At 39.5% G+C, this 24,113-nt stretch overlaps 1 protein-coding gene across 4 annotated transcripts in view; it reads right to left on the bottom strand.

Moving 5' to 3' along the window:
• The window catches only part of tmem63ba (transmembrane protein 63Ba), a 34,381-nt gene that overhangs the window by 8,912 nt on the left and 1,356 nt on the right, over positions 1–24,113 (bottom strand). Inside the window, exons 2-12 of one of the 4 annotated variants that reach the window (XM_054749990.2) lie at positions 21,792–22,010; positions 21,429–21,508; positions 15,545–15,586; positions 15,231–15,281; positions 14,455–14,545; positions 14,342–14,379; positions 14,115–14,257; positions 9,263–9,314; positions 9,045–9,153; positions 8,895–8,965; positions 8,345–8,425 (exon numbers count right to left, since the gene is read on the bottom strand). In XM_054749990.2, coding sequence (XP_054605965.2) covers positions 8,345–8,425; positions 8,895–8,965; positions 9,045–9,153; positions 9,263–9,314; positions 14,115–14,257; positions 14,342–14,379; positions 14,455–14,545; positions 15,231–15,281; positions 15,545–15,586; positions 21,429–21,508; positions 21,792–21,986 — 953 coding nt within the window. In that variant the 5' untranslated portion in view covers positions 21,987–22,010. Of the gene's footprint in view, positions 1–8,344; positions 8,426–8,894; positions 8,966–9,044; positions 9,154–9,262; positions 9,315–14,114; positions 14,258–14,341; positions 14,380–14,454; positions 14,546–14,746; positions 14,873–15,230; positions 15,282–15,544; positions 15,587–21,428; positions 21,509–21,791; positions 22,011–24,113 lie in introns of those variants that run through there. The other 3 variants (XM_015944146.3, XM_015944147.3, XM_070542347.1) reach the window with 3 other exon arrangements.

Raw genomic sequence — 24,113 nt, 5'->3', positions numbered from 1 at the left:
AATCGGATTACATAGGGACATTTTTAAAAACTGCTAGGGAAACGTTATTTCTCTCCTTCCTTCACTTTATTAAACACAACATTATTAGAAAACAGTTCAATAGCAGAAAAACAACATGCCATCACCTAAATTATTATAAGGTGTATAGACAGAGACCCTAAGCTACACCTATCTGTGACCTAAAATGCTTGGTCCAAGTTAAACAGCTTAAAGAGCAAGTCAACCCCTACCAGAGTCTAACTCCACTCCCACTTCATGTTTGAAAAATGCAACACATGCTGTCAGGGGCAGATTTAGCAATTTGGGGGCCCAAGGCGAACACAGACATGGGGCCTCTTACACTAAATTTTTGACAATCTTACCTTTAACTGGATTTGCGAAACTCCCCTCTTCTGACATGAGTTATTTTCCCTTTTTATTAGTCCTCCTCTTTTTTTCCTGAACTTCCCTCCCTTTGAGTGCCTTCAATATTTGCTCTGCTTTCTTCTTCCTGTCAGCGCTCCTGTGCTTCAGCCTTAGTTATTTTTTTTCTATTTTCCATTTGGTCTGTTTTCCTCCCTTTAAACATTTTCCATTGTCTTTCCTTTTCTGCTTCCTTTTGATGTTTACATCGAAAAACGACGTCACTTTCAGAAGTGAAAATAAAAGCTTTTATGAAGCAAGTTGTTTCTTTCTCTTTTTGGAGCCACTAGGATAACTCCATGTCATGCTTAATGTTTTGACTATCGCTTTGCGTTTGTTACGAACGCTCCCGCCTCTCTTCTTATTATTTGTGGTCTTATGGGACTTGGCAAACAACAATTTGGTGCATTACCGCCACCAACTGGATTGGAGTGGAATGACTCCAATCGCTGTCTTAAAAACCCTCTTATGACCATAATTATAACAGGGCCGCCTGGTATTTTTTTAATCTTATGGCTGTAAAATTGTAATAAAAAGTGCAAAGTGTGTGTAACTCTTCTCCTTTTTTCAGAACAACCTCAGCTTTTAGTGTATGGTTTGTATTTCCAAACCACTTCAACATTTCATGAAAAGAAACGTGAAGCCACTTCTCCTCCAGCTTCACTGGCTGCCAGTCAACTTCAGGGTTCATTTCAAGATCCTGGTTCTGGTCTATAGGGCCTTACATGGACAAGCACCATCATACAATGGTGATCTTCTTAGTCCCTACACCCCCAGCAGGTCCCTGAGGTCCAGTGATCATAGCCTACTGGTTGTGCAGCACACCAGGAAAAAGACCAAAGGTGACAGATCATCTGCTGCTGTGGCCCCCAGACTCTGGACCTCTCTCTCCCTGAGCCTGAGATCAGTGGACTCAGTGGTCTCCTTTAAAAAGCAGCTGAAGACTCACTTGTTCAAGCTGGCTTTTGTATGACCTTCTTCACCACTCTCTCTTTATTCTGCTCTCCCCACCTATTCCACCTTCCTCAGGATCCACTGATTTCCCTCTTTCCTATTCACTCTCTTTCTTTCTTAACATTTTTTCTTTTAAATAACAATTGCCTATTTTTTTTCTCATTTTAAATATATTTTTAAACATTTTCTAAATGCTTTTTATATATATTTTTTGTTTATGTGAAGCGCCTCATGATTTTTATCTTGAGGTGCTATAGAAATGATATTTTCTTCTTCTATTTAGAATTTATTTCTATTACAGCCTTTAAAAAATCAGCTTAAAAGTGAAAAAAGCAAAAAATTGATTTGAATTTTTTGCATTTATTACTGAACACGAACTTCAAAATTACTGGGCAAACAATTAAAACTTTGAACTGTAATGCATCTATTCTTAAAAAAGTTTGAACCGGTATCTTTTTTAGCAGTTTTTAAGACCATTTATTTTTGTAAACTTTCAGACGTTTTTATTTGATGTGGTAGACCTTGAAGCAGTTTCTCTCCAGCTCCAGGCAGAGTCCTCCACTGCCATGGGGTGCTTCTCTTGCACACCGTGCACTACTATACCAAAAACTTTTGTTTTAGCAAAAATAATTATCTATTGTAAAAAGATAAATGATGGTGGAATGAAGCTGAATCTTACAATTAGCAAATAGTTGAGGATTGTTCAAATAAAAAAATAAAATATAAAGACTGAACAAACGTTCATATCCTGGTTCACCGGAGATCTGTCTTTCTTCATGGTCACTGTCTTCAGATATAAGCCTTCTGGGACACCTAACAGATCGTGTTGATTTTCTCTGAGGCATTTCCATAATTTCATGCTGGCTTTTTATGCTAATTAGCTTCCCCATCCCGTTATCCGCTTTCACCGCGGCGCTGCGCTCCGTTTCAATCAGGCTGTACAGCAGGATTTCTCCTCGTAGCGATATTTTCCCTAACTCTGATTGCTTCATGCTATAGATCGTTGGAAAGCTGCTTTTATGTACTTTTAGGGAACCGTTGGAATTTCCTGGATCTGATCAGCCATTCAAAAGTTATAAAACGGAGCATTTTGGATGACTAACTCAGCACGTCTCTGAATCTGTGTTGTGATTCGTTGCGCTCAAGACAGGGAATCCCAGTGGCTACCGTAATGTATTGTATATGCACGAAAAGCCCCATTTTTAATCTTTTCAGCACTTTTGGAATTTTAATGATATCTTGAACGGTTCAGGAATTATGGTAATGAGAAGTGCGCATGTCCAATCCCGTCTGCGGCCACAGGTTGGTAATAATATTGTGGCATTAACAGAGGGGTGCCGGCGGCCAGGGCTAGGGGGCCCCCCCAACACATTGGGGCCCCAGGCGGCCGCCTACCTATGCCTAATGGTAAAACCGCCTCTGCATGCTGTTGCCTGGCAGACCGAGAGGGCGGAGCCGCTAACAAATACACACACACTCAGGCTCACGTAGGGCTGGGCGATATGGACCAAAACTTATATCTCGATATCTTTAAGCTGAATTCCGATATACGATATATATCTCGATATTTTTCCTCCTGTAAACTGTTGACAAGTTAACTCACTTCAAGCTCTTGAGAAATTATATACATAAATCAGTAGGTTAAATGCATAAAAATGTATTGATTCTTGTCAAACTTTAACCGTAGTACCTATTCTCTACCAGTCTGAGCTTTAGTAACACAGGTACAGCTGTCTGCTAACACACACACACACACACACACACACACACACACACACACACACACACACACACACACACACACACACACACACACACACACACACACACACACACACACACACACACACACACACACACACACACACAGTTGAGAGCCAGAGGTGTATCAAATGTCCCACAGGCACTTTTTAATTATATATTTATAATTAATGTAAAATTATTTAAATTTCATCTAGAGGTGGCCCATATTGTATAGGTCTTGTCCAGAGAAAAAAAAATCCATCATGTTAAGCTAAATGTACGATGATGTAATTGCATCTACTGAAGATCACATGGGTCAAGCACCATGGAGTTATTAGTAATTAGAAAAACTAGTTATTAACTAGTTGTTAGTTATTAGTTAGCAGTGTTGGCTCATATCAGCAATTATACTGTAATGATTCAGAGTCTCTGGTTGCTCTTTTATGAGTGTTATTTTCGGGCTACTGTCGCCATAACCCACACCTTACAAACTCAACTTTCTCATCAGAATCACTCGTAACGGAGTATTTACTAGCATAGCAAACCAGAGCGGAAAAACCGGAACCGGAACAACATTTCTCACCCGTTGAGTTCGCCTTCAAAATAAAACGGTAACCCTATAGTTTACTATTCAAACCCTTACAATATGTTTCAGGTCATTTGGCCACTCCGGCTTTCCGTAGCCGTTTCCTCATTACACAGGGGAGGGAGGGGTTTGGCTAGTCTCTCCGCACAAGCAGGATGGAAAACAGAACTCCGTTGGCATTGAACGTCCCCAAATAATTAAAAACCAGGAGGCCAAATGCAAAGTTTAGAGCAGCACATTTACCCAGAGGCTCTCAGACTGAGCAAACTTGTGAGAATACACGTAATAGCCGCTTAGAGACGGAGCAACATGTCGCTAGCATAGCGGCTAATCGCTAGCATAGCAGTTTGGCCAGTTATATCGATATAAAGATATAAAGTCATCTTATATCTTGTTTAAAATTATACCGATATTTAAAGAATATCGATATATCGCCCAGCCCTAGGCTCACGACAGCATTGTGACATCATAATGTACCAGTTTACATCATAGCATACTTCTTAGCCAATAGCGGTGGCAGATTTAAATTAAAATACAGTGCAGAGTTTTTACCTGACAACGGCACAACACTGACAGTTTTAGGCAGAATATTTAAATTTTAACTAAGATGCACTGAAGTGCCAAATTATTGACGACACGTGTCTGCAGCACGATTAGACACTCGTTTATTTAGTTTATCAGCAAAAAAAGTTTATTTGGGGGTGACTTGCTCTTTAAGGGCAATTCTCATCTGTTTTGTTTGATCTCATCTGTAGACATTTATTATAATTGGGGATGTCAAACAACAAATTTTTCAATGTAATTAAACATAGGCTGTGAATTAATCAAAATTAATCACTATTTCCAAAAATGACTGAAAAAATACCAAATAAAACAAAAGTAAATGATAGGGCTGCAACAACGAATCGATAAATTCGATGAAAATCGATTACTAAAAGCGTTGGCAACGAATTGCGTCATCGATTCGTTGTGTTGCACAACTCTTCCAAAAGCCCCCTCCCCTCCCGCCCGCCGTTGCGCGCAGACCGGTGGAGAGCTGGCAGGTGTTTGTAAAAGAGGAACATGGCAGAAGCAGCGAGACCCCAAAAAAAGTAAAAACTTCTAAAGTTTGGGAGCATTTTCAGTTAAATCAGGCGAAGACATGCAACGTTTGTAGGTCAGACTTAGCATGGCACAGGGATACTACGGTGATGATGCAGCGTCTTAAACGCAAGCATGTCAGAATCATCAGCGAGGAAGGAGAGAGCTCTGCATCCGGGTAAGTTAAAAACTTTTCAAAAGTGATTTACCCAAGCCCCGGATTATTACACAGGCTAGACATGCCCTAAGCTCGTTAAAAAAAGTCTATAAAATTGTAAGCGCGACGCTATTAGATATGCGGGGGGGTGGGGGTGGGGGGTGGACTCGCGCCGCTGCGAACCGGTTCCGCCGTCACATTCCCGCAGAAACTGGTTGATCACACCGGGGCCAGACTACTAGCATGTGGCTTTACAACCACAATGTCCTCAGAAGCGAAAACGCTTTTAAAAGGGAGGGAGGAGTCCTAACTGTTGCTGCAGGCGTGTTGTGTGAGAGTGCAGTTATATACTGGTTAATATATTTTTGGATTCAGTTGCTTTCATGTGGCCTAATGTGAGTCTATTTGGGATCATTGGAATGATCAGCAGCATTTCTTGATGTGACTTTATGGCAGTTGCCCAGGGCATCATCGCAAGGAGGATGGCATTCATTTACTTTTGTTTTATTTGGTATTTTTCAGTCATTTGTGGAAATAGTGATCAATTTTGATTAATTCACAGCCTATGTTTAATTACATTTAAAAATTAGTTGTTTGACATCCCCAATTATAATAAATGTCTACAGATGAGATCAAACAAAACAGATGAGAATTGCCCTTAAAGAGCAAGTCACCCCCAAATAAACTTTTTTTTGCTGATAAACAAAATAAACGAGTGTCTAATCGTGCTGCAGACACGTGTCGTCAATAATTTGGCACTTCAGTGCATCTTAGTTAAAATTTAAATATTCTGCCTAAAACTGGCAGTGTTGTGCCGTTGTCAGGTAAAAACTCTGCACTGTATTTTAATTTAAATCTGCCACCGCTATTGGCTAAGAAGTATGCTATGATGTAAACTGGTACATTATGATGTCACAATGCTGTCGTGAGCCTGAGTCTGTGTGTATTTGTTAGCGGCTCCACCCTCTCGGTCTGCCAGGCAACAGCATGTGTTGCATTTTTCAAACATGAAGCGCGAGTAGAGTTAGACTCTGGTAGGGGTTGACTTGCTCTTTAAGCTGTTTAATTGGACCAAGCATTTTAGGTCACAGATAGGTGTAGCTTAGGGTGTCTGTCTATATACCTTATAAGACAATTTAGGTGATGGCATGTTGTTTTTCTGCTATTGAACTGTTTTCTAATAATGTTGTGTTTAATAAAGTGAAGGAAGGAGAAAAATAACATTTCCCTAGCAGTTTTTAAAAATGTCCCTATGTAATCCGATTAATCGATTAATCGTGTCGAGACCCCATCTGATTAATCGATTATCCAAATAATCGTTTGTTGCAGCCCTAGTAAATGAATGCCATCCTCCTTGCGATGATGCCCTGGGCAACTGCCATAAAGTCAAATCAAGAGATGCTGCTGATCATTCCAATGATCCCAAATAGACTCACATTAGGCCACATGAAAGCAACTGAACCCAAAAATATATTAACCAGTATATAACTGCACTCTCTCTCACACAACACGCCTGCAGCAACAGTTAGGACTCCTCCCTCCCTTTTAAAAGCGTTTTCGCTTTTGAGGACATTGTGGCTGTAAAGCCACATGCTAGTAGTCTGGCCCCGGTGTGATCAACCAGTTTCTGCGGGAATGTGATGGCGGAACCGGTTCGCAGCAGCGCGAGTCCCCCCCCCCCCACTTATCTAATAGCGTCGCGCTTATGATTTTATAGACTTTTTTTAACGAGCTTAGGGCATGTCTAGCCTGTGTGATAATCCTGGGCTTGGGTGAATCACTTTTGAAAAGTTTTTAACTTACCCGGACACTGAGCTCTCTCCTTCCTCGCTGATGATTCTGACATGCTTGCGTTTAAGATGCTGCATCATCACTGTAGTACTCCCGTGCCATGCTAAGTCTGACCTACAAACGTTGCAGGTAACGGATGTCTTCGCCTGATTTGACTGAAAATGCTCCCAAACTTTAGAAGTTTTTACTTTTTTTGGGTCTCGCTGCTTCTGCCATGTTCCTCTTCCAAACACCTGCCGGCTCTCTGGTCTGCGCGCAACGGCGGGCGGGAGGGGAGGGGGGGGGGGGCTTTTGGAAGAGTTGTGCAACACAACGAATCGATGACGCAATTCGTTGCCAACGCTTTTAGTAATCGATTTTCATCGAATTTATCGATTCGTTGTTGCAGCCCTACCTGCAAACAAAACAAAACAAAACAAAAAAGACATAAGGCCTACATTATATCACAGTACAGGGTAAGGCTTCACTTTTATGGATAAAAAATCAAATCTGACATAATTGCTGAAAGAACTACTCGGATTGTAGCTTTAAGGCGCAGAGGCTGTTGGAGACTGAATATTTAAGCTGGGAAACAAACTAAGGTTTAAAAAAAATTGTGACAGGACAAAAATGGACATTATAGACCGCTGTTGCTTTTATGTTTGGTAGAAAGGTATACTTGGGATGTTTGTGCATTTATTTCACTATTATTATAGTGAGATTTAGTGCTCATTTAGAGAAGGAAAATAAATGGTTGTTTTGGAATTGTAGTAATTTTCCCACTATTCATTTGAATTCTTAGTAGGATTAGGAAGGGAAATCTTTTAACACATAGGCCGGGCGTACACTGTGCGACTTTTTCACTTTTTTGAGCCGATTTTCCACTCGTGCGAGAATCCACAAGATCGGGGCGAGTTTTGCGCCGAGCGTCGTGTAGTGTACAGGGGATTACAAGAGGTGATTAACACCACGTGACCAGCTACCGATCAGCAATCGTGAGCTCGCACAGACTTCTGGAGTGTTTGATATTTTGCTCATTCCTCGTGAGGGTTGAAGCGGCGTAGCGAGCGGCTGCAACCCAAAATGTACCAGAACCAGGCACATGCGCAGTCATGCTCACCCGCTATGTCCCTAATAACACATATTCGTTTTTATTTCTAAACGTTTTATTAACGCACAGGATTGTCAAGGATTGTCAAGAAAGCGTGTTTGTCGTGTTCATGTAAATTAAACTGATCACAAAACACAGATTTTCTTTCTTTATTTCGTTTTCCTCATCCAACCCCCATAAATCCCTGTGTGTCCTCCTGCAGCACTCCCAAAGGACAACAGGCAAAACAAGACAAAAAAGTCTGATGTGTTGTGTAAAAACTGCTATTTTTAGCATATTTTTAGGTCCGACGTGTTGCTACCAGACGTAGACGCATCCGAGAACTGGGCCGTACAGTGTGAGCACATGACTCGTGAGTTCTGCCCTGCGAGGAAGTCGTACAGTTTGAGCTGAAGCTGAGTGCTACGAGTGAAAAAGTCGCACAGTGTCCGCCCAGCTTTAGCCAAACCAAGATTTTTTTCCTACCAATGACTCGTCTGAAAAGAGACCCCCAAAAAATACACACTTTTAGTAAATGCGTCCATTTTTTAAACACAGGTACCTTTCAGAGTTGAGATACATCAGCTTGGCCACATTGTAACACATGCGAGCTTCCAGTACAGTGCAGTTCTCATACGCTTTTCTATAAAAAACAACAACAAAGAGGTAGTGAGGAAAACTAACGTTTTAAAGTTTTGTTTTAAAAAAGCACAAATACAGAAATAATGACTTTAAAAAAATTATAAATCAGCAGCATGCATTTATATTAAATCTCCCCTACTATATTAAGAATCCAAATGAGTTTTATTTTTAAAGCAGAAGAGGGAAAAATTATAAAAGGTTTCGGGAAATACCATTTGGCCAAGTAGGAAGTGAGTGTGTCTTTTTAGACACATGATCTGCTTAATTCTGCTCATCTGGCTGCTATTATGAACAATTATGAACATAAACCTGCTATTGTTTCATTTTACCAATGGGGAGGAGGAAAGGACAGCAGCTTCAGCAGGGGGAAGCATCTCTCGTGAATTTTAATAGATACCGCACAGTTTACTGCCACGTCAGCAAAGCAGCATGCCTTTTATTAAAATAACTGTTGAAAGAGAAATACTTACTCAAAATGTTGCTTTATCTCACTTTCCTCTGCATATTTAGAGATGCCGCTAATAAATAAAGTGCGTTTCACCTTTATGAACAAAAAAAAACACATTTAACATACATGAGCTAAATATGCAGAAAGTTCACCTAATTTCATTAAACTTTACCAGATCATCCTCTTTGTAGTGCATCTTTGACGTGTGCCGTCTCATACTGTATACCGTCAATAACAGGTAGAGAAAGGCAAATGTAGTGTGCAGCCACAGCAGTGTATTACTGGGGAGATCAAAGGCACACATTTAGCCACAGCATCAGTAAACAAACTCAGTTTTAATCTCTAAAGTACAGTTTGTGTCAAATGAAGGGATGTGGAAGTGTTACTCACTCTGTATTAAGGTTAGCAATTGTAGTTCGTCCAAAACTATAGGCGTTGTTTTCTGAAGGTAAAAAAGATAAACACAAGACAGTGTTTTGCAAGGCTGCCATTTGATTGGACTGCACACAAAACAGCAATGAACATGAACACAAAGAAGCAGCTAATTAAAATGATGACAGGAATATGGTCACAATGTTTGCTGCAGCAGTTTTCACATAAAAAACAATTGCACAAACTCCAGATTGTTCTGAAGAGTAATCCGATGAATTGCAATTAATGGTACCTAAACGTCCTCCAAGAGGAACTCCTCTCAAAGCTTTCTGCACAAACTTATGGCCATGTTCAGTGAGAGAACTTTAATACTAGGGATGTGAATCTCAGAGCAACTCACAATTTGATCCGATTCCGATTCTTGGGGTGCCGATTCGATTCAGAATCGATTCTCGATTTAAATCGATTCACAATCAATATTAACAAAGAGTGTCAGTTCCAGGATTAACTACTTTGTTGTGCAAGTTACTTAAAGCTATTGGAATTTTTTTATTTTACTTTCAACTGGTCATGCTAAAAAAAAGCTAATTTACAAGGTAAAATAAAGTGATTCTAAAACTGTAAACAGAAGCAATCTTTTGACCAAAAGACAACATTTATTTTTGCTTACCTTGTAAAATATAACAAATCTATAGTTACCTAACAGTAGCTTTGAAAGTAATACAGTCAAATACTTTTAAGTATGTGTGGAAACAAGTTTAACATTTGAGTCCTCAACCTGTTTAAAAAAAGTGCCTCAGATTTCTTACAAAGGAAACTGTTTTCTCTCATTTATCAATAACTTCAAATAATCACATGAGTAATCCTGAGTACTCACTTATCAACTTAGAAAAAAATATATATGAGAATATCTCAAATTTCTGAGTATGGAAAAAACATATATTCAAGTGCCCTCTTATCAGCAGATTCAAACATAAATCATCCCAATTTATGGGACCACAAAAGTAAACGGAGTACTATCTCTCCTAACAAAGATAAAAATAAAAAAAACAGACAAAAGTGCATCTCAAACCTGTAACATGCCAAACATTTGAGTTCCTGGAATCGATTCTGAACCTTTGTGAATCGATTCTGAATCTTTATAAATAAGTAGGGCTGCAACAAACGATTATTTGGATAATCGATTAATCGGACGGGGTCTCGACACGATTAATCGATTAATCGGATTACATGGGGAAATTTTTAAAAACTGCTAGGGAAACGTTATTTCTCTCCTTCCTTCACTTTATTTAACACAACATTATTAGAAAACAGTTCAATAGCAGAAAAACAACATGCCATCACCTAAATTGTCTTATAAGGTGTATAGACAGAGACCCTAAGCTACATCTATCTGTGACCTAAAATGCTTGGTCCAAGTTAAACAGCTTAAGGGCAATTCTCATCTGTTTTGTTTGATCTCATCTGTTGACATTTATTTTAAATGTAATTAAACATAGGCTGTGAATTAATCAAAACTGATCACCATTTCCAAAAATGACTGAAAAAATACCAAATAAAACAAAAAGAAATGAATGCCATCCTCCTTGCGATGATGCCCTGGGCAACTGCCATAAAGTCACATCAAGAAATGCTGCTGATCATTCCAATGATCCCAAATAGACTCACATTAGGCCACATGAAAGCAACTGAACCCAAAAATACCAGTATATAACTGCACTCTCACACAACACGCCTGCAGCAACAGTTAGGACTTCTCCCTCCCTTTTAAAAGCGTTTTTGCTTCCGAGGACATTGTGGTTGTAAAACGACATGCTAGTAGTCTGGCCCCGGTGTGATCAACCAGTTTCTGCGGGAATGTGACGGCGGAACCAGGGCCAGATTAACACTTTGTTGTACCCTGGGCAACAATATTCAAGGGCTCCATCATCACGACCCAAGGATCACCATAATGTGGTCACATACAGAATATTTTACTGTAATATGCAGAAAATATACTCAATACTTGAATGCCTGACAACACGTAACCCGCCCAGAGTAACCTTTGACCCACCTCGTGTGGACTGACCAATGAGGAGAGGGTCTTAACTTGAGGCCCTCTCTTCATTGGTCAGTCTGCATGAGACTGACTCTCAACTGACATTCAGTCGTAGGCAGCGAAGCGTCTCTGTGCAGCGCAAAAGCCCGGGTGGACAGTTTGTTTAATATAGGGTGATCATATTTCCATTTCCAAACAAGAGGACAGGGAATCTGTGCCTATGACGTCACTCTATGGCAACGCCACACAAACCACGTTGGGACCCATTTTTTGTAAGAACTAAATTAATATCAGATTCTGCCAATAAAAGGGCTCTAAAACAATTCATATGTAAATATTTTGCATATTTAATGCAAAATCTCATTTTTATGCTTTAGTGCTGCAACAAGGTTTTATTAATAAGAAACTACCTTTTGTTTTACTACAGCATCGGTAAGCTTCCTGTGCACAGATTATTAAGGATGCTTGTTTCAGCTGTGAGATTAGACGATAGGATCAATGAAAAAATAAGTTGTCACACACTCCATGGAAACTTTCAGAGAATCCACAAATAGTGGCTTTCAAATGGTTTTGTTACTTTTTGCAAGTTTAGAAAAGCAGCAGATGAGACAGCATGTCTGATAATTTAGTTTTTCAGCTTATAATATTAGAACATGTCAGTGATGTCTGAGGGGCTTTTATAAACACCATATAACTAACACTCCTGGAGAGGGTATGGATTACACAGAGGCTTCTGGGGAACCCAGTTATGGGGGGGGGGGGCATTTTGCCTTGGCCCCCAAAATGTCTTGAAACGGCCCTGGGTGTGTGACTGAGTTTTGAAGGTGATCTGAATTGTATCAGATGTATAAATATGACGTGTATAACTTATTGTTTTTTACTGGTAAAAACGTGTAGTGGAGATAAATCTACCTACATTTGACTTTGTTTTCTTGTTTTTATTTAACTATTTTCCTGTCCTGTCTGTCTCTCATCTTCCTGCGTCTCCTCATAATTCTCCAGAAAATCTGTTGCCTGGATTCTTACCTTTTCACCTCATCAGTTACTTTTGAGCAGATCAAAGAGATCTCCTGACCGCAAAGCGCAGAGCGCGTTTTCGATGCTGCGTGAGGTGACATCACCACAGCACAGGTGATGAGCTCCGCAGTAGCGCGCTTCAGGCACAAATAAGACAGAAAATAGAGAACATGTGCAGACAAGAACGATCGTGTGCTAATTATAGTTTTTTGGTTGCGCCACTTTGAGAATGGACCGTGCGCTGGAAGCAGCTGCCTGGATCGCTGTGCAACAATGCGGAACCGGTTCGCAGCAGCGCAAGTCTGCAGGCTCTCTCTCGCGCTGATCTGCGGCTCTCCCTCGCGCTGATCTGCGGCTCTCCCTCGCGCTGATCTGCCGGCTCTCCCTCGCGCTGATCTGACTTGCTCTGGTCTGTGCGCAACGGTGGGCGGGAAAGGGGGGGGGGGGGCTTTTGGAAGAGTTATGCGACACAACGAATCGATGACGCAATTCGTTGCCAACGCTTTTAGTAATCGATTTTCATCGAATTTATCGATTCGTTGTTGCAGCCCTATAAATAAGAATCCCGATTCAGACTTGAATCGATTTTTTTCAGCACCTCTATTTAATACTTATTACTTTGTGCTGATTAGTACAAACTTCCTGAAATAAGAGCCCCAGAAGGTAGCGCGACTCATGTTGCGAATGACCGCAGTCTGATCTTTGAATTGTGTGTGCTGAAACTGAATTTCATTTCTCTGTATGTCCTGCACATGAGGAGAATATGACAATAAATGACTCTTGACTCTTGAGAGCTGTTTCCCCACAGAGATCAACTCACAAGGCATACATACATAGTAGAGACCACAGCAGATTTATTAGAAGGAAAAAAAAGTGAATGATACCTTTAATGAATGAAATTTGTACTTTGAACATTTGATAAGGTCTATAAAAACTTAAAATAATAAATTCATAATGTAAAATAAAAATATGCTTTCACAGAAGACGTTCTTTACACCAGTTTACACGTGTCAGTAAAATGTAAATAAAAACTAACATGTACTTTTCAAACAAATACTTAATTCCTAAAACAATGTTGATTATTCATTTTTAAATCGGATGTATTGGGATATTTAGGTCATACTTGGAAGTTTTTAGTCCTTCTTCATTAATTTCTCCATAGTCAACTTAAACAGGAGCCCAGCCAGCAAATATCCTTTTAATGAATGAAGAATATTAAAAATTATGTCTGGTTAAATTAGAAAAACTAATTTTAGCTGAGACCAGAGGCATAAAGCCAAGGAGAAGTTAAAAAAATAAAATAAAAATGAGGGAAATTACTTTGTACAGTTTCAGATTGATCAAATAAAAAAATGTTTAACACCTGCACACATTACCTTATTTTACCAAATAAGCTAAAGGGAAAGAAAATCCCCCAAGGCACTTTACAACTAACCAGCCATTCATCCATGCATACACACATTCACACGCTGGTGGTGATGAGCTACAATGTAGCTACAGCTGCCCTGACAGAAGCAAGGCTGCCGTACACACCGGCCCTTCCAACCACCAGCAGCAGGTAAAGAGGGTGAGGTGCCTTGCTCAAGGACACAACGACTGCAACAGATGGGACGTAAATCTGCAACCTTCCTGTTAAAGGGCAATCACATAACTCGTCTGCCACTGTCGCTCCACAAAAATGAAAGAAAGTGGAACGTTCCTGTCCTGTAGAACCTTCATTTAATTTGTTTTTTTAGCTTTATGAAAGGTCTAAGAGTCAAAGGAATTCGCACAAAGTTATTATAAAGCACCTCCTTACAGAAGATAAAATCTCACCAAGCAGGTTTCCTGAGAAGTTAACGGGCAGAATGATGCCCACAGAGAGCACTCCCACTACAACCAGCAGGCCAATGATGTGGCGCTGAAAAGATAGGTAATATACTGCATCTTCACCACACTTCTCCCTTATCTCGTCATCCCTTCAGGGGGAAAAACATCAAAATTTAAATCAAACAAAAAATAAGTGATTAGGAAGCTCCTTTCCAACTTTGCTGCTAACTTACTTGATGCGAAAGACAGCGGTTAGCCAGGAGCAGAAGCCCTGAAGGAGAATAAAAAGTGTTCTGAACCGAGGCGCTGTATCACTTCATGAACAAAGACCATGTGGTTTACTTACGGTGTCTCTCTGGTCAATGTCCACTGAGCTTGACACTGAGGTGAGCCTCTCGTAGCGTTCAGGTGTCTCCGACGGCACAGTGGAGGCCATACTGTCAGCAAAAACACGCAGAAATCTCCATGTTACATAACAATTCCGAAAGACTACTCACTGTTAGGAGTCTTGGTTCACTTTGTCTCAGAACAGAGGATTTAACCTCAGTGTAGAAAAGTGACGGCACAAATTGTACAGGGACACATGGCCTGAAATGCACCAGAGATTCACTTGTGTTTTCACCATGTGGGTGGCTCACCAAAGGAACCTCCGTAGCCACATTCCACGCAGGGTTAAGAGAACTACAGGCTGGAATCACCACAGCTGTCCAGAGAAAGGTTAGAGCAGGAATCACAGGAGGACAAGAATTGACAGGAAAACTAAAGAGAAACCCAGTCAAAACCAACGTTTTTCCAACAGAGCCACGAGTTTGTTTAGATTTAGTTTTGATACATTTCATTCCACTTGATGGAGAGGTGGTTCAATTTATACAAAACTGACCAGAAGAGCAAGGCTCTGTTGGAAAATGTTCAGTTTCAACATGAACATGTGACATGATGTACAAGGAGCTCAGAGAGGAATGAGGAGAGACCCTGAGGCCGGAATCATCCGTCCTCCTCTCCCACATTCCTGACAGAAGGAGTAATAGTTTATCTCTGCTCTACTAAACCAGATATATGCTAGGTGCACCATGTAAGGGCCCGTCTAGGCACACCCACAGATCAGGGAAAAATTACCTTTACCTGCTTGTATCCTCTTTCTGTGGCTCATGCAGCACGGTGGAGAAGTTCATGCTTCATAAAGAGGTCAAACAGATTAGCACACACACATATCTGATTAGGACAATGAAAGAGGACAAGGACACCCAGCAGCAGAAGAACGGCCGACTAGAAGAAAGAGCAGTTAGCTTTGAACAGGAAACCTAGAAAGAAAATACAAAACCATCAAACAAGAGGCCGAAACCCACGCAGGCAAGAGCAGAAAGGACAAGCTGTGAGTTAGGTTGGTTAAAGAGAAGAAAAGGGTGGTGAAGTTACGACGTAGAGGGATAACGTACTATTCCCGTTCATCCAGACGACTGTATCGTTGATCCATCATTCTGCATGAAAATAAAAACAAAATAAAAAAGCAAAACAAAAAGATTTAGCCAGGAGAAAATGAGTGATACAAAGATAAATATCAGGGGGCCTGTTCCACCAAAAGAATATCAAAGTAGCTTTCTGATTGGTCTGATGTTAATTGAACAGCTGTGACACATCTGTCATATGACTTCTACACAGTGTAGGGCAAGTTACTTAGAAAAAGTAATTAGTTACTAATTACTCTTTTAAAAAGTAACCAAGTTAGTAAATGAGATACAACTGTGTTTCCCTTACATAGGTGTAGCCGTGGCGGGCCGCCACGGCTGAAATCCCAGCGCCATGCCTGCAAGATCCTGTTTTATAGATTTTTTTTTTTTGCGCCGTTTCCCGAAGCAGCAGCAGGAACTACTCTGTTGTTGCTTGTGATCACAGCTGGCAGGCAGTAAGGAGGAGGAGGCAGGACAGGGTGGTTACAGCTAGGGATGAGCCGCGGATGAAGCATTTTTGACGAATACGAGCATGAAACGAGTAAAACTCGTAAATATCTGTAATCGTGCTGAAGAAAAATCCTCATTGGGTAACTGACTGCCTTCACGCTCTGTGATTGGCCAGTCACATGGAGTGCCCGCCCCTCCCTACACACAAAATTCTGATCCGCCCCACACACACACACACACACGTACACACGTACACACGTACACACACACACACACGTACACACACACACGTACACACGTACACACACACACGTACACACACACACGTACACGCACACGCACACACACACGTACGCACACGCACACGCACACACGCGCGCGCACACACACACACACACACACACACACACACACACGCGCACGCACACACACACGCACACGCACACGCACACGCACACACACACACACACCTCTCTGTGCTTGCTTCATGGTTTCTCACGTTTCTTCAGTACTCCCTAGGTTTTCTTCAGCTCGCCTCTTTCGGTTGAATATTTAAAGCTACTTTTTTTCGTAAAGTACGTGTTGCACTTGACAAGACAGAGCTGAAAACGGCTCGTGCATGCGTCAGTCACTGCCTCCGCTCCGGTTTGAAAAAAAATATTTTAACACCCATCATTACTTTTCATTTAAATTACAGTACAACATATGTGCGATCCAGGGCGTAAGGCAAAGAGGATTAGAAAATGGCGTTTTTAGCCCTGTTGACTTGCATTCAAGTTTTTCGTTCTTCCGGGGACCCATAGTGCAGAAGTAGACTTGGGCTCACTATTGAATCCAATTCAAATGCGTTTATATAGCACATTTATAAACAGCATGGCAGCTGACCAAAGTGCTGAACATCAAATACTACAATTAACATCAATTATGATAATACTAAAATATAAATGACTAAATAGACTAAAATGTGTGTCTAGATATTTATTATAAAAGTGAAATATTGAAATGGATAGGCAGTTAACAGCAGGAACCACAAACAGGAAAGATTCAACAGTAATCTAGTTAGCGGTCACTGTGTGATATGAAACATCCCTATTAAATGTATAAATACAAATAAAATTATTTCTACATCTTTAACAGAACATGTGATTGTCTCATGATAAAACTGCTCATAACTTAAGAACTTTGTTCCCAGACAAATAACATTTCACACCGACATTCTCACATTTTATTTCTTTAAAGGTATCATGCCATTTTAGACCTTTGGGAGCAAAGGTAGGCACAATATACGATTAAATATTATTGTTGGCACCACTGACATTAATCTTAAATATTAGTTGTTTTTTTTTTGTCATCTTGAATTTATACCCAGAACTGAAACTGTTGGTTTTAGCAAAGCTCCGCCCACTCCCGCGCCTACAACAGCATCTTAGGAGGGGCTGCTGTTGTATTGACTTTGGTAGTCCAGTGGTTTAAGCACCTGCCTTTCGTCTCATTTTGCCATGATCTGACGCGGGTTAGACTCCCGATGGTGTCAGTTGTCATTTATATAGCCAGCTAAAGCAGAATTCATTAATTTATATTTTAGTTTTATCGATTAACAAAACATGCAAAACATTGTGTGTCTTTAAACATCTTTGAATTTGGTCCTTTCCAAGCAGCATTTTAGTTGATTTACTCTGCTCACCTCACATGGACTCACTAGATAACCAAGAAAGTAAAAAGCTAGCTCCTGATCAGATGATGACAGCTTCAACACTCACAGCTACTGGATTATAGAAACACCAGAATTGCATTAGCAGCAGAAATGGCGTTATAACAACTGCGAAAGTAACGATTTGATCACACGTAACTGTCAGAACTGTTAGTAATGCTGTTATTATTAACGCTGTTATTCCCAACACTGCTTATACGTCAAGTCCAAACCTACATTTTGACTGTCCGGGTTTTGTTTGAAGGGTGACATTTTTTTTCCAGAGGTTGTGAGAAACAAAAGGACAACGCAGAGGCATAAAACTACACATCCGGTCTGTACAAAAATGTCCCTGACTGCCACCCCCTCCCATCCTCACACCACGTTACAGTCCCATTCTTCCCTCGCATGCAGCTGCAAAAATAGTGTAGCTGCTACGCAACACAGTCACAGCTGGAGCAGGTAATGGAGCAATGTGCAAGAATTTTCCAGGGTTCACAGTTAAGGAAGTCTGAGGTCTATCGGATCTATCGCTAACTTGAGAAGCCTTCCTGTTTTACCTCACTATTCCCTCTCACCTTACCCCAACACGTCTCATCAGTTAATTATAGAGAGCATCAGTTGGCGGGTCTTTAACCTGCATCGTGACATAATAAATTAGAATCTTTATTTTGATATTTCAGTCATTTGGGGCTATTCCATCTGTAACTGGACATCCAAGCATCAAACGACTAAACATATGTCAGAGTTCACAGTTGCTATTAAAAGAGAACGTGCTGACGCCACCTTCCTGTTACTGAACTTGGGTCTGCTTTAGTTAGAGAGAAAAAACAACCCTGATAACAAAAATACAGAAGGACAGTTAGAAAGTACCAAGTACTCTTTCCAGTTTGTTGCTGTACAATAGATTACTCTGTTAAGTAAATTTGATGTTTGATGTTAAAGTGCAAAGATGTTTAACGGGAAGTGATGTAAATGCACTTCAGGTCGGACTTTGTGAGCACAAATAGAAAAGTTTTTTGCACCAACTTAACATAGCTAGAAAAAAAGGAATCCCACATGGAAGTAAAATGAAAATCCGGCACCCTTTCACACATCTATTTTCAGAGACAAACAGCAAATGAGTCTAATTGCATTAATGTGTTGGAAAACCCCACAGAGACATTTGTCAGGAGAAAACACATCTTATCCACTGGTTTTACTGGTAAAAACAGCATTTGGATGTGGATTGAGTCAGCGTTTGTCTGGCTGAGGTCCAAGCTGCTAGCGTCTGTTACAACCATAGGTTCCAACAAAAAGGCCACACTCAAGCAGCAGTTTCTGTGTGTGCTTATTAACTCATTCACTGCCAAAGTCGTCATTCGCATTTTTTTTTTTACTGTTTGAGCATCGGAACAAGCCCCCGCGCTGAGAGAACAAACATCTCAGCCCTGAAGCCGATCTTCATCCGCATACGTCACACGATCAGGAAGCAGAACATCCATGTGTTAGGAGATCGTTTTGGGCCGTTCCTGTAAGAAAGGTGAGGCGCGAACCGGAAAAGCGTCTGCCGATCACAATTCAACAACACATTATGAAAGAACGGACAATGCTCGAAACACGCAGATTCTTCCTAATGTAAGAGGTGAGTCTCCTCTTTGTTTTGGTGTCGACATCATCCTAGCGCGCAACATTCTGCGACTCTTAAAAAAACAGTAAAAACGGTGAGAAACGCTGTCAGCGAAGGCCATTAGCGATCAGGAAACGGCTGGCAGTGAATGAGTTAAAAATGCATCTGAGTCATCATGGTTTGTTTCCTGTTACCTTTTGAGCCAAAATAGTCGTACTTATGGTTACATTTCAGTTTGTTTATGTAACCTGTCATATGAACCTAAACTTGAGTTTAATGCAGCAAAATAACTAGTAATAGTAGTTTATTTCAAACAAACAAAGAAAACATACCTAATTTAAAATAGCCATCCCTTTTTCTTCTTCTCTGCTTGAAAATGAGTAGGCTGAAGTCAAAACTTGTATGTCCCTATTCCTTTTATACATATCATCCTTTACCCTTACTCAATATTAATAAACCAAACTTTAACACCAAACCACATCAAAACAACAAATAGTACAGATCACCCAAACAACCAAACCATAAAGGAAAAAACTAAACAACAAAAAATAAAACATATTTTACAATTCATATGCAAACTTATTTTTCTTTAGAATAATGAACAAAATAAATCATCTATTTTCTTCTCTATACTTATTTAGAATATGTTTTTTAGAATTTATTTTAAACAGGTTTATATTTTCACTTTAATTTCTTCTTCTAAGTTGTTCCATAATTTAACCCCTATTATTGTGATACACAGACTTTTTAAAGTTGTTCTAGCATTATGTATCTTTAAATTTAGTATCCCTCTCAAGTTATATCCTCCTCCTCTCTGTAAACAGTTTCTGTATTTTACCAGGTATTCATTTATTTCTCACCTTATATTTGTGCTGTTTTGTATTATTTTACCAAGTCCTGGAACTTCATTACCCGTGCTTTAATAAAAAGATCATTTGTGTGATCCCAATATCTTGCCTTTGTTATCAACCCAATTGCTTTTTTCTGCACTGTCATTATTGTTTGTATAAGACTTTTGTACATATTTCCCCAGACTTCTGCACAGTAACTCAAACATGGCAGTAGCACCGTATTGTATAATATATAAAGTGCTTTCTGATTGAAAATATACTCCGTTTTCCCCATTATTGCAATTCCACGTGCAAGCTTCCTCCTAACACATTTGATGTGCGGCTTCCAACAGATCCTGCTGTGTACGATCACTCCAGGAAATGTTATTTCATTTACTCTTTCAATATTTACTTGACTACGACTACTTCATTGTCAATGACATTCATCTGTTTTCGTTTCCAAACAGCATAAATTTTGTTTCATCTACTTTTAGTAACTATTTATTTACATCAAACCATTAATTTATTTATTTCCTGTGTGACCACATCGAGGACCTGTTGCAATTCCACACCCGAACACAAAACATGTGTGTCATCTGCGAACAATGTAAACTTCAATACTTGTGAAACCCTACAAATGTCATTTATGTACATTATGAATAGTTTAGGCCCCAATACTGATCCTTGAGGTACCCCACATTGTATCTCTTTTAGTCCAGATTTATATTGAAATATTTGTACAAATTGTTACCTATTTGATAAATAACTTTTTATCCATTCCAGTACTACCCCCCTGAAACAATATTTTTCCATTTCCCTTATCAATGTCATGGTTAACTGTGTCGAATGCTTTCTTTAGATCTAAAACCAGCCCAAACTGAACAATTTAGTTAAAAGGACCTCTGGTGTGTTTGCTCATCTTTTGTGAATCCCAGACACAGACATACATAGCATTTCTAATTGTTTAAAAAATGTTAGTTTAATGTTATGTTTTAATGTTTTGTACTTTATTGTAAGAAAATGCGTAATCAGATGCAACCTTTGCTTGTTTTGTGTCAACTGTCAAACCTTCTAAACATCAGAAATGTATGACTGGTTTGTATGAAGCCTGTTTGTGAATCATGTTCTGTTTGATTCATGTAAATAGATCAACACAGTGTCAAAAAATACTAATACTGTGTGTTGTGTTTCAGCACAAGTCACTATAAAAGTTGACAACTGTCTTTTACGTAATGCAGATTACAGGTAGAACTCTATTACTGAAAGCACTACAGAATAACACCTGCATGTCACCTGTCAGCGTCGGTCACCAGCGCGAGACGCCCATAGTCCCAGGCTCTTTTCCTCAAGAAAGAGAAAACAAACAGGAGCACCTACAAGAACAAAACAAACAGCATGTTAGTGCCTCAAATATGTCTTCGTTTACAATAAAGAGACCTTACAGCACTTTCATGGAAGTATTTTATCTCTAAGTTTGAATTATAATTAGAGTACACTGGACTGGAGTAAATTGTACATTTCCCTTTACGTCTTAATAACCATTGTTGGAAATTGGTATTTTATTTCAATTTAGAAAGCAGTTCCTCATCAATATACGTCTTTTTAAATTGTGTACAGATGTTTTGTGTGATAAACATCAGTGACAGAAATACTCACCAAAAAGCACATAAAGTCTAAAGCAAGTACAGTCGGCACCCCGCCGAAAGGCAGTCCTTGGAGCACAGTGCTGCGGATTCGAGCCGAGTAACAGAAATCCTTGGAGGAATTGGATGACTGTGTATTGCAGTTCTCTGCATTAGTGCACCCTTGCACCTCCAAAACAGCCATTGTTAATATCAACACTCTGTACATCACTTATTCCAGCATGCTGACCACCTGTAAAGGAAAAAAAATACACATTTTTTTCCTGACTTAATAAAAAACAATTAAGAAAGGTTACATCATGCAAGACAATTAAAAGTAATCCGGGTTCCTCTCAGACTGGGACCATCAGTCACACACTGTTGTTGTATTTGACCAGAAGCTCAACAATGGAAATAACTTATGGCTGATTTTAAGCATTTTCTGTTCCTGTTCATAAGTTCTTCCATAAGACTTATAAATAAAACTTGACAAATAAAACTTGAGTTCAAGACTAATGTTGATTCTGAACTTGTTAACATACACATACTGGTTGTTTCTTATTCCATCATGCTAAAAAAAATAAAAAATAAACTAGAAATAACCAGCTCCTGTGTGTATGTGAGCAACACGGAAGCAAGTCAAACTTGTTAGCGAAGAGCCGACTTGTTTGGTCAAGCCTGGATGAGTATTTATTCCATTTTTAAAAACCTTCTTTCCATTAAGAATATTAAGCAGCCCTACACTCTTGCTGACTTCAGGGTAAACAGCACATGTTTGAGCTCTGGTGACAAAAAGTTAAAAAAAATAACCATTTTACCAAAACCAATCCACAAAATCACATTGAAAAGGCTGATTATGCCACAGAGACTGACCAAAGGAGCAGGGAAGTCACGTAGGTGTTCTGACAGCTGGTGTGAGCGTTTTTTGCAGTTGCACTGCTACTTTTGTGCCCTTCTACCCACAACTATCAGCTGTATCCACAATGCTGCTCATCTGCCCTAACACTAACTCATTTATCCACTCTCTGGAATGCTGTGATATCACTGCAGAGACGCAGCCAGCGCTGAACAATAAACTGATAGAGAGACCACAGGGTTCAAATGGACCGGTCTCAACCCGAGGAGCACCCTGTCCCTTCAGCAACACTAGACGGACGCATCAAGATCCTAACACTGGAAATCTAAGAAGATTTTTAGGTGAAGAAGAAAGCTGCACTGACTTTCATTTACTTGGAGGCAAAAAGACAAATGACTCCTAAATCTGACAAAAACCAACACTATTTGAAATAATTATGCAGTGTTACATTTACAGACAGAAAATGCACTGTAAGTAATTGAAGCGTGCATAAAAAGCTAATAATTCAACAAAGTTGGAGTGAATGAGTCCATTTTTACTGTCACTTTTTCCTATTTTCAAAAATCTTCACATAATTAAAGATCTTCCAAAATAAACTCAAACCATATTCAAGGTAAAAGGCTGTTGCGTCAGTTAAAAAGATATTCTTGAGATGAGCCGAGGGTCACTGTCCTCTAGTAGCAGCCAAATATGTTGGGTTTCAGTTCCTTGAATAAATGACTGACATTTACCACTAAAACTGTTTCAGGTCAACACAACTACAGTAGTTTCTTTACAGTCCCACATCAGGAATCGTCCCTTTTCTCTTACTCACACGCACGTATGACGTTGAATGAACAAATCCTTAAAAAAATCATCATAAGCAAAGTATTTGTAGAAAACAGCACATGATGTGTCATGCTGTTTGGGTATCAAAACGCTTTTACTCATTATTACCATCAATATTAATGTGGTTGGCATCATTTAAATGGGGAAAATAGCTTTAAAAAAAGCATGAAAATCTAATATTCTTCAACTACAATTGAAGCAATTTTAAAATTTCTACCTAATAACACATTTATCATTAACTGTATCGTCTAATTAAAGAAGATAAAGCTACCACTTATCCGATATATTAATTGGCTTCTGTATAAACATTTTTGTTTTATTTTTCTAAGAGAAAGCATCAGGAAAATATGCATTGATAAGGAGGCTCTAATTACATTTGTTCTTATAGTAAATCTCTGCTTCAAAGCATGTTATGATGAGTTGTATGTCTCTAGTAGCTCCTTTAGAATTTTAAGGCTTAGGATTAAGCTTGAGAAGACCACACCAACCAATCTTACTCTCTCACAATCAATCTTAAATAAAAAGAAAGTATGCAGCTCTGGTTAGAGATAGATGTTGTGATGCAAGATAAGCTTATCCAAGTGATGACTCGACAAAATAGTCTGAAGTATATTTGGTCTCTTATATAAAACTAAATACTACCAGTATGTTTCCAGTTCAAGTTTCTATAAT

The sequence above is a fragment of the Nothobranchius furzeri genome, chromosome 12 (genome assembly GCF_043380555.1).
Source record: "Nothobranchius furzeri strain GRZ-AD chromosome 12, NfurGRZ-RIMD1, whole genome shotgun sequence".
Lineage (NCBI taxonomy): Eukaryota > Metazoa > Chordata > Actinopteri > Cyprinodontiformes > Nothobranchiidae > Nothobranchius > Nothobranchius furzeri.
Note: the sequence above shows the minus strand (reverse complement) of the source record. Positions and strands in the feature narration are given on the sequence as shown.